General features: G+C 48.9%; 1 protein-coding gene across 1 annotated transcript; it reads right to left on the bottom strand.

Moving 5' to 3' along the window:
* Positions 1-14: 14 nt before the first annotated feature.
* LOC310817941 (uncharacterized protein) lies at positions 15-10,401 on the bottom strand (the record flags this gene model as incomplete). The annotated part of the gene is made up of 8 exons (XM_083688699.1): positions 15-205; positions 1,894-2,063; positions 3,705-3,886; positions 5,291-5,382; positions 6,399-6,656; positions 8,560-8,682; positions 9,106-9,385; positions 10,135-10,401. The coding sequence occupies 8 exons, from the start codon at positions 10,399-10,401 to the stop codon at positions 15-17; spliced, it is 1,563 nt and encodes a 520-aa protein (XP_083544825.1).
* Between the last annotated feature and the right edge of the window lie 6,308 nt (positions 10,402-16,709).

Genomic DNA, 16,709 nt, shown 5'->3' with positions numbered 1-16,709 from the left:
TAGCAGTGTGCTAGCTAGCTAGCATGGGCTTGGCTAAGCCCTGGCGACAGCCCAGGTGTGAGGCTGCTGTAGTAGCCAAGGCTAGCCTGAGCACACTGCAGCACCAGTCCTTTAATAGCATCCAGGTAGAGGGCCTGGCTGGAGTGGAGGTAGAGCCAGACCACCCTACTCAGTTGGGCCGACACACTGTCCCCGTGGAGGCTGTCTGTAGATGGGAGGAGGGAGAGAAGGAAGGAAAGAAAGACGACATCAGTAGCTGCCTCAAGAGTCAGACAACAGCCTCTCCACAACAGACAATCAGTAAACCCAACATCACCTTGGAAACGCCACACTGAAGCTACAGGCGGTCCTTCATATCCAAACAACTTGGGATACAACATTGGCAGTGTGTGAGCGTAGGAGAGACCACATGTCCATGGAGGGACTCAACTAAACCCTCAGTACTACAGTGGAACAGAAGAGCCATTGTAGCCACAGAACTGTGTGTTGGCAGGGCTAGAGTCACAGAGGACAGCGGCGGAGTCATTACGCCAAGCTTGTAAACAAGACAAATGACTGTCTGGTCGTGTCCGTCTCTGACCGGCTGGTCGGAGGGTCAGTCACGCTCCGGCTTGCCCAGGTACTACATCCTCATTAGGATATTAATCATTTAGAAAACACACACACGGGTCAGTCTCATGTGATGGCCCAGGTACTAAATCCTCATTATGGGTATAGTTACAGAGTTATGACTAGCTGTCAGAAGCCAGGGTTGTATGATGGATGGGTGAAACACAGCCAGGGGGAGGGGTGTAAACAATGTTGGACCACTACCTTCAACACCTCCCTGGGTGAGAGGCATGGTGTAGCCTAGCGAGGGGGGGGGGGGGGGGGGGTGCTGAACAAGCACAAAGTTCTGTCTGGCTCCAGGCTAGCTTCTCCTACATGTTTATTTTCAGTAAATACTCATACTGCACCATGTCTGTCTGCATCACTGAGCTGAAAGGCTGAGAGCCCTCCACCAAGGCTCTGATCAGAAATTACTCCTGCCGCGGTTCTCCCCAGGATGTTCAAACAGCATGACTGGATTATCAAAAACCCACTCATTAACTCATGTCAAAATACGCAAAAAATACCAGCTAAAATGCTGAATTCACTGAGGAACATCATAACGCTTCGACTTTAGCCTTCAACAACGACGTCGTTGGCGATCAGAGACAGTTACTCCATCATTACTAAATATAGTTTAATTTGCCTCGACATGTTTACATAACGGCACCAACCTGACTATTGATTTGGGGCGAGCCCTGCTCTACTGCTGGACATGGTCATGTGACCTGAATGACTTGGCCAGGTGTTCCTACCTTGGGAGATCTTGGTGTGGTAGTCCAGCAGCAGGGCCAGGTGTTCCTACCTTGGGAGATCTTGGTGTGGTAGTCCAGCAGCAGGGCCAGGTGTTCCTACCTTGGGAGATCTTGGTGTGGTAGTCCAGCAGGAGGGCCGGGTGTTCCTACCTTGGGAGATCTTGGTGTGGTAGTCCAGCAGCAGGGCCAGGTGTTCCTACCTTGGGAGTTCTTGGTGTGGTAGTCCAGCAGCAGGGCCAGGTGTTCCTACCTTGGGAGTTCTTGGTGTGGTAGTCCAGCAGGAGGGCCAGGTGTTCCTACCTTGGGAGATCTTGGTGTGGTAGTCCAGCAGCAGGGCCAGGTGTTCCTACCTTGGGAGTTCTTGGTGTGGTAGTCCAGCAGGAGGGCCAGGTGTTCCTACCTTGGGAGTTCTTGGTGTGGTAGTCCAGCAGCAGGGCCGGGTGTTCCTACCTTGGGAGATCTTGGTGTGGTAGTCCAGCAGGAGGGCCAGGTGTTCCTACCTTGGGAGTTCTTGGTGTGGTAGTCCAGCAGGAGGGCCAGGTGTTCCTACCTTGGGAGATCTTGGTGTGGTAGTCCAGCAGCAGGGCCAGGTGTGGGGGCAGCAGCTGGCAGACCCAGGCGTTCTCCTCCAGGTGGATCCAGTCGTTAATCAGCCTCTTCCTCCGCAGGAAGCCCTGGATGTGGGCCAGGTACACCGCGTTGCCCGACACCATGTACAGCCTGGAGGGACAGGGAAACATGTTACACACACACACTTCCCTGACACGTTGTACAACAGACGCATCCCATTCCACCAACACACGACAAGCATGAGGAAGACCTCAGCAACGTTCCACCTGAAAGTGATCCAAGAATGAACTCCAAACAAGACGACACGTCTTACTGCTTATTTTCAACACTCCATGTCTGCTATAGGCTACAGCACAGTAAACACTAGCTGGATAGTTGTTTACCCCGTACATCCAAGCCTCTGCCCCTCTTCAAATACACCAACACCACAGACATGGATGGTATACAGTATGAATGAGACATCTGGAGTCCAGGGGAAGAATACTTCCAGCTTTCATCTCAAACAGTGAGCATTATTCATAAGGAGCTGAGAAGAAAAGATCTTTCATTTTCTAAACCGCGGAGGCAGGGGAGAATAGAGATTGCTGTACACACACACCCCACATCTTAAATAGATAAACGCAACGGCTGCAACTTTCTCTTTCAGAAGTACGACTACCCTCATTATCTTTTCAGGAGAAGAGACACTGCTCATTATGTTAGAGAATAAAACCACTCTCGGGAGATAGGAGGTCCACTGCATTGTGGGTAGAAAAGTAAAGTTCTGGCCAGAAAGAAGCGCCAGAAAGGCGGCCGTTCCGCTAACAAGCAATCTTCCTCACGACGGCGGAACACTTATGAGAGGATTAGCAGAATACTAAATGTACAAGCCGCACTCTGAAGCTCTGAATACCAACGATGTTATGAGAAATTACACCATTGTGGAGGGCTTTCATTCCATCATTCTCTCTCCAAGAGTCATTACATCCGTCCTAGTGAGAGGTTTTCTTTCAGCTCTTTCCATCTCTCAAGAGGACAGGGAGGGGGAGAGGGAGGGGAAAAAAAAAAAAAAAAGAGAAAAAAATGGATTTGAGCACTAGGACGTTTCATTCAACTGTCAGGAAAGAAAGATCCGAGGCCCAGGGTTCTTTCAGTTCTGCTGGGCTCGTCTGTACAGGTCGAGAGGAGAGGAGCCGTGTTGAACTTCAAACGCCCCCGTCGCCCTGCTGGCGGTGTGGATCTCGCTCCCCCGCGGGAGCGACGTTTGAAGCTCCCAGCGGTTCCCTGCTACTCGCCCCTCTCCCTTCAAAGACCTGTCGAAGAGCGCACCGGCAGCCCCCCTCGACCCTGCGCTAACTTTTTAATGGTGGAATCGACGCCTGTAATCATCCCACGTAGGCAGCATTACAGGCCGAGCTCCCTCACGGTACGACTCAGATCTCAACTCAGAGGAAACATCCAGGGACTCATTATAGAGATAGAAGGATACACAACTCAAACAGCAAGCAACCCCCCAGGCTAAACTTGAAATATTCACATTTTTCCTTTTTCCAAACAGGCAGATTTGGTATTTTTCCTAACAGCCTAAATGACGGTTCCCCCTTACCCCAATAGACATGAGATCAGGGAGGCTGGTGGAGGTAGAAATCGTTCTATTGCATTCCACAGAGCCCGTCCTCTGATTCCTACCTCCACCGGCAAGAATCACCTACATTATCTCTAGATCTAGGACGTGTTCTCAGAACCATGCCTGGCTGAACGAACACATATGCTCACCCATAATTTAACAACGCCCAGCGGCAGCCATCTTACCTGTAGTAGGGCAGCGTCTCCATCATCTTCCAGTTGACGTAGTTGGTGGCGGTCTCCTCCAGGGTGCAGACACGGGCCATCTGGACCTTGGCCACCTGCCAGAACCTCTCCCGGCCCACCTGGCTCTCCAACATCTCCCTCTTCAGCAGCAAGAACACTCCGCTCAGGGTGTCCTCATACACCTGGGAGAGACACACCCAGGGGCATTACTAACACACAGGGGTATTACTAAAACACCAAAGCTCAGTACCCTAGATTAGCTGCTCTTCAGGAGCAGGTAGACACCCTTCAGGGCTAGGGTTAGGCCTCAGGGTTAGGGTCAGGGCTAGGGTTAGGGTTAGGCCTCAGGGTTAGGGTCAGGGCTAGGGTTAGGCCTCAGGGTTAGGGTCAGGGCTAGGGTTAGGCCTCAGGGTTAGGGTCAGGGCTAGGGTTAGGCCTCAGGGTTGGGGTCAGGGCTAGGGTTAGGCCTCAGGCCTGTGACAGACACACACAGTTCAGCACCGAGGACCACAACACTGCATGGAGCAACTTCAAACTATTGAGATGCACCCGAGGAGGTTCTTCTGACTCATATTTAACTTCTCCAGCAGAGGAGGCAGGAATCAGAAGACGGGGCTCGTTGTAATGCAGGGAACTCCACGAGAAATCCTATCAAAACACTTGACACCATTCCTCACTGCACGCATTACAACGAGCCCATCCTCCGATTTCTACTACCACCTCCACCAGCCTCCCCCAGCCTCCACCAGCCTCCCCCGGTGCTAAAGTAAACAGTCAGACACAGGATAGTACTAATCAGCCATAATTGACATCACAACCCACTAATATGCAAATCTCCAGTCATTAACTTCCATAGTTTACCACGTCCTTGACTGTGATCACGCCTGAGGCGGCGTATTAAACAGCTCCTCGGCACGCCGTGTGCTCCCTCACGGGCGTGGCGCCAACGGTGGGGCGACGCGCGTGCCGTTCGCTAGCGGAAGGGAGCGCTTCCTGTAGGCGGCCGACGCAGTGACCTGTGACATCATCACCCTCTCACGGCTAACGATCTGAAGGGGCTTAATGGAAGACGGACGCCACGCGAATACTGATGACTTCTCACGGAGTACTGAAGATGCTAGAGAGTGAGTGTGTGTGTGTGTGTGTGTGTGTGTGTGTGTATATGCCTATATGTGTGTGTATGCCTATATGTGTGTGTGCCAGAAGAGAGAGTGTGTGTGTGTGCAGTACAAAAGCCATTTGGCATCTGTTCAGGAAGGCAATGGAAAGAGAATCGTCCTTTTTGGAAAGTGGCCTATTAGAAGCACTTTAATCAATGCTCTTTAAAGCTGGGAAGTGGACAGTTAAAACAAATAACAGCCTACTAGTAGCATTTATCAATCCTTAAAGCCAAGACCGCATTCAAACAGAGAAATAACGTGCTGGAAAACAGAGCTTATGCACTAAGAGGATCAGTCGATACTGCAGGTAAAGTACGTTTTAGAATTACACATCACAATAAGTGTTCCTGACATTTCTACTTGTTTCACCCCAAGGAGAGCAAAAAGGTGAGTACAAGGTCAGTAAATGCAGTAACTGTGTTTTACCTTCTTGCGTTTGAGCTTCCCCCAGTCACGGCCCAGGATCCAGGCGACCAGAGACTTACACATGGAGAAATAGTTCTCCAACGTCTGAATACCTGAGAGAGGAGAAGAGAGGGGGAGGGGGGAGAAGAGGAGAGAGAATAGATACTTGCCATGAAAGCCAGCAGCCCCCCCCAGCGAGACATTTGATCATGAATGGCTTTGAAGTCTCTATATACACACACACACATCACATGTAATTGTTCCACAGACAGCCAGCAGCCACGGGTAGGACACTCTACCACCCCCTGCTGGGCTGAGAGACGCTTCAAGTGATCATTGTCTTGGAGAACGTTCTCAACAGCCCAAAGGGAACATCCAGTCACTGCACTGACTGGTGGAATAGAGTTCTGAACAGTGGAATGACGCTACATGACCCCTCCACTGAACCATGACCCCCCCACTGAACCATGACCCCCCCACTGAACCATGACCCCCCCCACTGAACCATGACCCCCCCACTGGCACACAACGAGTAATTAATAAACCTTCATGATTAAACCACCCAAGAGGGGCTTCATTCTAACACAACCCCCCCCCTCCCCCCTCCAACTCCTCCCCCAAGGCCGTGTTCGTGATGCCTTCAGCTATCTTACTCCAAGCATGAAGGTTCAATAGTCAATTATAATTCTCATCTAGGGATGGATGAAACAATAATTAATTAAAAACACGATCAAACAAATAGCTTTAGCCGACCTTCCAGGTTAGATGGTACAGGACGTGTTCAACCTGTCGTCTGCCTGGACTTTAAACAGGAAGTCCCAACAAGGTCAAACGCCTTCTTTTACAAGGCTAGATGCTAAGTGGGATCCTTGGGACGACCCTATCCTAAACCATAACCCTTACCTAACCATGACCATAACCCTCTCCTAACCATAACCCTTACTCTCCTAACCATAACCCTTACCTAACTATGACCATAACCCTTTTAAATCCCAACTTCAAACATGGTGACCTCAGAGTTGGGACATCCCAGGGATCCCACTTAGCACTTCCCCTTCTACGAGGGAGACCTGGAGAACCAACCAAACAGGAAGTCAACTGAACAACGGGAAGTCGGGCGCCCGCTCACCCAGGGTCTCGTCCCCGCGGGCCAGCCTGCCCCTCCAGTAGTGGGCTGTGATTGGGTGCAGCGAGGCCAGGTAGCGGACGTCGCACAGCGTCCCTCCCCACGCCGCCACCTTCCTCTTGTCATGTTTCCGCCACTGCAGGAAGACGCAGCGCAGCTGGCGGTCCAGGGGGGCAGGCTGCCGGAACAGCCAATAGGAGAAGAGCCACTGGAAGCGGCACTGGGTGTACTGGTGGAACAAGGACTCCAGTTCAGAGTGGTCTGGAGGGGGGGGGGGGGGGGGAATAGAGGGAGGGGTTGAATTTCAGGCTGAATTTCAAACTAACCCTACCAGAGACCTGAGACCTGACCACAGGTGTTAGCTCCCCGACCTTATGCCTAGGCTTCGGCTCAGTGGGCTAACAGTAATTTAGCATGCATTGCAGACAACCTGGGTTCAAAGCCAGGCTGCCACAATCAACTGCCCTCTTGATTTCAGACAAGAATCCCCAGTGAGGGAAGGAATGGAGCCTGAAACCCCCCCCCCCCCCCCAATTCCTGCCTCATCTCCCCACATCAACAGTGAAACACCCTGTACCGGCTCAGCAGAGCAGCTGATTGAATAACCTCCTACATCCTGGGCTTGGTCACCAGAGACACCATTTGGTCATGAACCAAAACTCAGAGACGATGCAGTTGAAAAGGTTTTCCAGTGAAATTTAAATTAAAAAAAAAAAACATCTCTCTCTCTCTCTCTCACCCACATCAGAGTTCTATTTACAGAATGAAATCAAGTGTGAAAGTTGCTGGTGTTCCATCTAATAAACGTGCACTGAACCATGCACTCAGTCGCGACCGCCGTTGAAGAAACGCCACGTTTCTAAAACAACAGACACAAATGAAATGACAACGCAGCCAAAGCCTGAAACCCAGTCAGAGCCTCGGTCTGAGCTGCCAGAGAGCCACAACCAAGATGGCTGCCAGATCCTCTCAGCCAATGAGGGAACATCACCACCTTTTACAATCCCACTGCCTTCACTCTGGAGAGAAGACTTAATTAGAACTCATCACAATGGCAGCAGAGAGCAGACAGAGAGACTGATAACTGTCTGGAGCATTTCAGCATTCATGGGTTCATCTGAGCTTGGGTCTAAGACAGCGGTTACACAAGTAATTAGTAACGCAAAGGTTACAGAAGTAATTACAAGCGCCCAACTAATGCAATGCCTCTGTGATTCAGGGAAATGTGACTAACGGAGTCTGAAACCCGAGGCGTCTGCATGCAAGCTGAGGACAGAGGAATCAACTCTAACATTTGAGAAGCAGCCTTTGGGCTCCATGTTAAGGTGGAAAAAACAGTGAGCGTAAACGTGGGCGCAGGTGGTGGAGCTAGGGGTGTGTCTGAAATATCAGGGCTATTTTTCAGCGCAAGCAATGTCACTGACCTGCTGACCTGCTGGTGTGATGGACACACCTCTGACTGCGACTCCACCCACCTGAGTACAGGTGAGAGAGCGCAGCTGCGTTTTAACCTGTTACCGCCGATAAACCTCAAACACGCCTACGTTTGGACGGCTGAAAATACATAACCCCTCTGTATGAGACGCTGTATATGTTCTTTACTGTTTTATTACTGCTACTGTTTATATTTGTATCATCCTTGTATCATCATTTGTATTATCCTTGTTACATTCTATTCTATAGATTCTATTATCCTTGTTACATTCTATTCTATAGATTCTATTGTCCTTGTTACATTCTATAGATTCTATTATCCTTGTTACATTCTATTCTATTAGATTCTATTATCCTTGTTACATTCTATAGATTCTATTATCCTTGTTACATTCTATTCTATTAGATTCTATTATCCTTGTTACATTCTATTCTATAGATTCTATTATCCTTGTTACATTCTATTCTATTAGATTCTATTATCCTTGTTACATTCTATAGATTCTATTATCCTTGTTACATTCTATTCTATTAGATTCTATTATCCTTGTTACATTCTATTCTATAGATTCTATTATCCTTGTTACATTCTATTCTATTAGATTCTATTATCCTTGTTCCATGGTATTGTTGATTGATGTTGTCGAGCTGCTCTGCCTCAGGCTTGTCATTGTGTACTTGGATTCAATGTAATGACAAATAAAGCAGAGGTGACTGAGTTCAGACCCACCGCTGTCCTGCTGCTGGTTGAGAACATGCTGCAGGACCTGAGCCACACTCCCGTGACGCTCCAGAGATGAAGCGTACAGCTCCTTCCACTCAAACTTCAGCACGCCGTCCTCCTCATCCCCGTCTGCTGGAGGAGAGAGAGAGAAACGCTGCAGAAACACTGTGTGGAATATTTCTGCCAAACAACCACTTCTCCATCTGCAGCCGCTCCATGTTCATCAGGAGCATGCGTGGAGCAGGTGCAGGGAAGGCACGTGTTTGATACCTTCCATCATGCATTACAATGAGCCCCCGTCCTCCAATTTCTACCTCTACCGGCCTCCCCTGAGCAGCTGGAATCCATTATAATAAACATCAACAGAAGAAGTAACAATCTGACCAAATCTAATTACTCAACGCAACTATTCACATCGATGACAATACATTTCTCCATGTAGTCAGAACACAACACAGTTAATGACCTGAACAGTCGGTCTACATCCTCTGTGACGAGGGATTTATTTACATTTGGGTGTCGTCTATAATCCTAAATAGGGGCTAAACTCACCTTTGACCTTGCTCTCCAGCGCCGCCGCCTCCACCCCCCACAGGCCCCGGATGTCCGCGGCGGGCAGCCTCACGGACGGCAGTGGGACGCTCTCCTCCAGAACCAGCCACTGGGTCCAGTACCGCTGTGGCGGGGACGGGATCTGGGCGAACAGCTTCTCCTGGAGCGACCGGTTACAGTGCAGGTTCCGGTACAGCGTCCTCCACATGAACAGCAACCGGAAGCCACATTTGGCCGTGACGTCACAGGTGGCGGTGGCGAACGGAACTCCAAACGACGACTGAGGAGGAGGGGGGGGGACGTCCGTTAGCACGCAGAGTGGAGCCAGATGTAAACATCCAACAGAAACCTTCTCCAGTCAGATAAGACGCCCAACATCCCCGGGTTCACAGACTGACATCCACTGACTACTACAGACAGGCCCGGCGCCAGGGGGAGCTACTGAGGGGGCACAGGAACTGTCTCAGGGGGCACCAACTAGATGCATGGTCGCCACACAGGCTGGATCATTGATAACTGTTTTGCCAGGGGAGAGCAGGCCACTGTGCCGTTTTACAAAGAGAGAGACTACAGCTTGCAAATAAACGTTTCAAACTATTCTAGGCCTACTCAAACACATCGTTAGCTGGCTAGCCGTTTAGGTAGGGTTCAGCCTGGCTGTCATTCACTCACACTGACAGACATGCGAAGCGGAAACTTCAGATGAGCTTCGAGTCTTTAAATCAGCCTGGTTTTTGGAGGCGGGTGGAGTTAACCCTTTGTGGAGCGGATAACATTACTTGACAAAACATTACTTGATAAAAATGATTGGGGCACAACATTCAAACTGAGGGGGCGTTGCTCTCCCAAGCCTCCCTCGTGGCGCCGGGCCCGGTTATCAACGGAACTAAGGCGAATGTGCGGAAATGCGAAACGTCACGAGAGATCACTAATTCTTTCATTTGTTCACTCACAAAGAGTCGACATTGGGGAGGGGTGGGCGTTCACAAACTGCCAGTATCGTTTAATTAATCGATCAATCGCCATTACCTGGAAGTGTCTCGTCCACAACGAGTTGCAGGAACTGACTCTGAACAAGGTGCGGCAGGTGCTCCCGACCCGCAGGAGCGAGGTGGGGTCCAACCGCCGGAGGATCAGAACCAGAACCTCGTCACTCAGGTCCAGAACCCCCGTATCTGAGTCTCCACGCGTGTATTCCCACTGCCCGGCCTCGTCCCGGGCCTCCACCGCGCCCGTGGAGAGCAGCGAGAACCGTCCCTGCAACTCATCCTCCCAGCTGGCGTCGCCGAGTGCCATGTTCACCACCTGCCACCGTTCGCTGGTGATTAGCGCGGTTTTAACGATTCGCCGGGGCGGGTCCTGCTCCACACTCAAGGTGCGATTGGTTCAGCTCTCCTACTGCGCCAGGTAGACGGAGGTCCCACTCTAGAACCCAGGAATGGTCCCAAAAAGTGAAAATCCTGATGGCCCGGCGCTTCTAATTGTATTTAACCCTTATTGAACCTTTATTTCTACAGAGGAAAACACACTGAGGCCAAGGCCTCTTTTACAGGTGCACCCTGTCCACATCAAAACAAAACAACACGTACAAAACAATACAACACAGCTAATCGAACGTGTGACACTACTTTCTAAATAAGTGTTTTATAGCAGAAGCGAATATGGGGTAATGAGAGTGTGTGTTATAGTGAATGTGTAGGAGGTGGTTAGGAATCACACTCTCATGATGACGTAGCCCTGCTGAGTCATGAAAAGTCAACTGACGCTCTTCGGACTTGAGGATGTCCTCTTGGCCTAATGGTAGATCTAACGTAGGTCTTCCATGTGAGAGACCCAGGCTCGAACCCCGCCCATCACAAATGCACCTGTTCAACAATCCTCTCTCTCCTCCTCTTGGGTTTGTGGGTTTAATAGCCAGGAACGCTTCACTGAAACTCCTTCTTGCTATGGAATGCCTCACACTCTGGGGAGGCTGGTGGAGGTAGAAATCGGAGGATGGACTCACTGTAATGCATGGAATGGAATGAGGAATGGTGTGAAACATGTGTGTTCCTCATTCACATCCATGCATTACAATGAGCCCATCCTCCGATTTCTGCCTCCACCAGCCTCCCCTGCTGTGAATAGTGTTGTAGGGCTGTTATTGGGAACACATATTGGGGTGTGAAAAGTGCGATTGTTGTAAAACGCAATTCTCAGCTTTCAGACAAAGATACTTTATTTTAGTCAACATCTGTGACAGCAAGAGCGGAGATACACCAAAACCAAACAGACAATACTTATAATTACTACTAATAAATCTGTTCCAAATCATTTAATTCATTAATTAATGTGCTTTGGGAATCAAATTCAACAGGGAATAATAATAAAATAGCAACACACGTAGAATACAGATCATTAAAACATAACATCACAATTCCGGTATGACAAGTGCATCGTAATCATCACAACTTTACAATCAGTCTCTTCTTCTTCTATCCTCTACAGTTCAATGTACCAACAATGAACCCACTGTACAATGGACATTAAACTCATTATTAGGAATCCTGATCCAGTTGTCTTTAAAACTTTAACACAGGGGATGGTTCCAACACAGAAGTCTGTCTGTGGCCTAATATCTGTGAGTTCAGATAAGGGCCCTGTCCAAACACAAAATTCTGATTGAATTTTACATTCAACTGCTCAGTTGATTTGGGGGGTTTGTGTTTTGGCACATATGTCAAAAACATGCATGCGTGTAGCGGGACCTGCTTCATGACCTCAAACAACAGGCCCTCGCCACGTGACGCCACAACGTAGATCTGTGTAAATGCTCTGGCTTAAACCACTCCAGCTCACCAACTGCCAAAGACTTCCAGAACCCTCACCACCCAGAGGGCCAGGTGTTCTATGTGGTGTTTACCTAGCAACAACACTCTGATTGGCTACACAATGAAGCCATCATAATTTATGCATTTCTGGTGAATAAAAGTCACCCTTGGCACTCTAGAATGTTGACCGTTTGGGCGACGTCATTCACCCTCGGCTCTGAAGGAGCTTGACTGTGTACATCTGAATCGATAGGAGGATCAGATCGATCTATATGCAAGATTATAATAATAGCCTCTCTTTGCCCTCTAAAAAGCCGGGCTAATACCTATCCAACCCTTTCAGATCTACAGCAGGGAGTAGGGGCTCAGTGTAATTCCTGGAGAGGGGCCGGTATATACAGCATAGTGCTCTCAATAAGGTTTAAATAATACAATTTGAGGGGCCGCTTATACAGTAGCAGGTTGAGGGAGTTAGAGTTGAACCTCAGACTATGGTCACCAGGGGAGGCTGGTGGAGGTAGAAATCGGAGAACGGGCTCATTGTAACGCATGGAACGGGATGAGGATTCCTGATTCCATTCCATGCATTACAATGAGCCCGTCCTCTGATTTCTACCTCCGCCGGCCTCCCCTGTCTCCAACACACAACAGTAATACCTAGCAAGGCACTGACTCATGTTAAGTCTGTGTATTACTTGTTCACATCTCTGCACCTTTAAACTTTAGCAGGGGAATCTGTCCAACCATAATAACCACAGGACTTCCCCAGGCCCACAGCTCAACATTTAACCTTTCAATTCAAACAGGTTTTGTGCTCATGTAAAAAAACACACAGTTACAATTTAGCATTTACACAATTATTTAGCACAAATCCTTCTAAACATGTCAAATGTACAGTAACAGAGGGTAGGTAACAGTATCTCTATACCAGGGGAGGCTGGTGGAGGTAGAAATCGGAGGACGGGCTCATTGTAATGAATGGAACGGAATGTGTAATGATAATCAAACATGTCTGATACCATGATACCATTCCTGATTCCATTCCATGCATTACAATGAGCCCGTCCTCCGATTTCTACCTCCACCGGCCTCCCCTGGTCTATACATGAACAAATCTTCAAAATGAGAAATAGAAGTCACTGCTATCTATCCACAGTCTGGTCACAGTGTACTGCTTTGTTTTCGCTACGCGTTTCCATTACATCATTATCATTCAGCGACGGCTACCAATCACACGCTCTGTACAGGTTGGGAGGAGGGGCTCGTGGATGATTGACGGGGAGGGGAGGCAGCTCAGGCCAATCAGGCGACCCGTATGCGAGACTCCTCCTCTACCTCCTGGCCCAGGCTGGTGTAGGTCACGGAGGGCTCCAGGGGTCCCAGGGTGGGCGTGTCTGTGACGGGGTGGCCGGCGTTGCGGAACTGTTTGTAGACGCGGGGGTCCTGGGCCACGTAGGTGGAGGAGGAGGCGTACAGAACCAGGCCCAGCGCCACCATCAGGAACGCCAGCAGGTACAGGCCTGAGAACTGGAGGGAGACGCACACACACACACATACAGACGCACACACACACAGACAAGCACACACACACACACACACACACAGAGAAGCACACACACACATAGAGAAGCACACACACACACACACACACACAGAGACGCCCGGAGACACACACACACACACACACACACACACACACAGTCAGTTAACTTCACATTGTAATACTGAGTCAGTTAACTTCAACAGGTGGAGGCCAGTGAGCTGAAATGCGCACACACACACACACACACACACACACACACACACACACACACACATACATACATACACACACACACACACACACACATAATCAGTAACTCAGATACACTCCACAAGTCTCTATAACAGCTGCCTCACTCATGATCAAAAAAGGGTCTCTGATATTTGGGCCACTTTAGTACATTTCGGAAAGCCGTTAAACAAGGGATGTTGTGGTTGAATGAGGTCTTCTCCTCCTGAGAGACACACAGGGAGAACAAACGGCCTTCGACGTCTCCTGGACGTAAATGTCTGATAAAGTTGTGTTGAATCGCATCATTCAACGGTATTTTCCTCCAGACAAAGTCACAGAATGTTTATAGAAATCTGACGTTCTGGATGAATCTGTGCTCTGACGCACAACGCAGCCAGCCAAGCAGAGACAGATATGACTTCAAAGGTGTCTGGCCTTCCTCCGACCTCAATCAGGACTTGAGACCGGTCTCGTCTCCCTCTCCAGAGCCCAGGAAACATTTCCTCAGAGTGTTTGAAAACCGTAAAGAGCAGAACACGAACAAACAACACCAACATAAAGACACACTCACTGTCGGCCTCCCTCAGGGGAGGCTGGTGGAGGTAGAAATCAGAGGGGCTCATTGTTAATGTATGGAACAGAATGAGGAATGGCATCAAACACACATGCATAACAATGAGCCCGTCCTCCGATTTCTACCTCCAGCAGCCTCCCCTGGTCTAGCCGAGAGTTGAAGCTACAGTAAGATACCAGCAGTGTAAACAGGAACGATAAGCAACGTGAGATAGAACACATAGAACAGATAGAACACATAGAACACACAGAACACATAGAACACACAGAACACATAGAACAGATAGAACACAGAACACATAGAACAGATAGAACACATAGAACACATAGAACAGATAGAACACATAGAACACATAGAACACATAGAACAGATAGAACACATAGAACACATAGAACACATAGAACACATAGAACAGATAGAACACATAGAACACATAGAACACATAGAACACATAGAACACATAGAACACACAGAACACACAGAACACATAGAACACATAGAACACATAGAACACATAGAACACATAGAACACACAGAACACATAGAACACACAGAACACATAGAACACATAGAACACATAGAACAGATAGAACACACAGAACAGATAGAACACATAGAACACATAGAACACATAGAACACATAGAACACATAGAACACACAGAACACATAGAACACATAGAACACATAGAACAGATAGAACACATAGAACAGATAGAACACATAGAACACATAGAACACATAGAACAGATAGAACACATAGAACACAGAACACATAGAACAGATAGAACACATAGAACAGATAGAACACATAGAACACATAGAACACATAGAACAGATAGAACACATAGAACACAGAACACATAGAACAGATAGAACACATAGAACACATAGAACAGATAGAACACATAGAACAGACCTGTGAAGCGGGGGAACAGGACTAAACAGATCTGTGAAGGAGGAACAGGACTAAACAGATCTGTGAAGGAGGAGCAGGACTAAACAGATCTGTGAAGCGGGGGAACAGGACTAAACAGATCTGTGAAGGTGGACCAGGACTAAAACAGATCTGTGAAGGAGGAACAGGACTAAACAGATCTGTGAAGCGGGGGAACAGGACTAAACAGATCTGTGAAGGAGGAACAGGACTAAACAGATCTGTGAAGGAGGAACAGGACTAAACAGATCTGTGAAGGAGGAACAGGACTAAACAGCAGAACATGAAGCTACTAGCTGACATCTTCCATCATCTGACACCTCGGGGAAGATTCATACATCTGGTTCGCTGTAATCTGTCCTCAGCTCTAAGTGATGCCTTAGGGGGGGTGAATATGTTATGAAATGGGGTGTGTGTGTGTATGTGTGTGTGTGCCTATGTGTGTGTGTGTGCTATGGGGTCTCCTTAAGTATGCTAAGAGGCTAGGTCTCGTGGGACCAGCAGGAAATAGCATCCCAACCAAAACCACCTCAGGCCACCAACAGACGGGTAACCAGCCTGTCCCTAAACCACCTCCAACAGACGAGTAACCAGCCTGTCCCAAAACCACCTCCAACAGACGATTAACCAGCCTGTTCCAAAACCACCTCAGGCCACCAACAGACGGGTAACCAGCCTGTCCCAAAACCACCTCAGGCCACCAACAGACGAGTAACCAGCCTGTCCCTAAACCACCTCAGGCCACCAACAGACGATTGACCAGCCTGTCCCTAAACCACCTCAGGCCACCAACAGACGGGTAACCAGCCTGTCCCTAAACCACCTCAGGCCACCAACAGACGATTAACCAGCCTGTCCCTAAACCAACACCCACACCGTTCATTATTAAAACGTGTGTTGGTCATTAGCATGCCTTCAGAGCTGCGATGGTGACATGTGTTTGTCATTAGCATGCCTTCAGAGCTGCGATGGTGACGTGTGCGGAGGCTAACAGGCTAACTGCTACAGAGAGACAGATGGACCCTCTAAGGCTCATCTCTGGGCTGCCCCTGAGGGTGTTTAAAGCAGGAAGCAGGCGTTCCATTCCATAGAGTTGATCCTCTGTGGCTCAGTTGGTAGAGCATGGCGCTAACAACGCTTACGTTGTGGGTTGGATTCCCGCTGGGACCATCTATACTGAAACGTATGCACTCAGTGCAATGTAAGTCGCTTTGGATAAAAGCATCAGCTAAATGGCTTATATTATTATATTATATTAGAGTTGTCCCCTCCTCCCCTCCCCCTCCCTCCTCCCCATCTCCCCTCAGCCCTTTGCTCCCTCCTCCCTTCCCCAGATCAGATCTGACAGGACTCGATAAGGGGGAGGAACATGGTGGACAGCAGGGGGCGCTGTTGCTTATGAGTGTTACTGTACACCTGTCCGGTCATCTCAGATCTGCTGTAGGGGAATCAGCCAGGGGAGGCATTCAGAGTCATGCAAGTCACAGCTTCAGGGACTTTTGGAAAGCGAG

The sequence above is a fragment of the Argentina silus genome (genome assembly GCF_951799395.1).
Source record: "Argentina silus genome assembly, chromosome: 17".
Classification (NCBI taxonomy): Eukaryota; Metazoa; Chordata; class Actinopteri; order Argentiniformes; family Argentinidae; genus Argentina; species Argentina silus.
The sequence above is the reverse complement of the archived record's forward strand: the minus strand, read 5'-3'. Positions and strand labels throughout refer to the sequence as shown.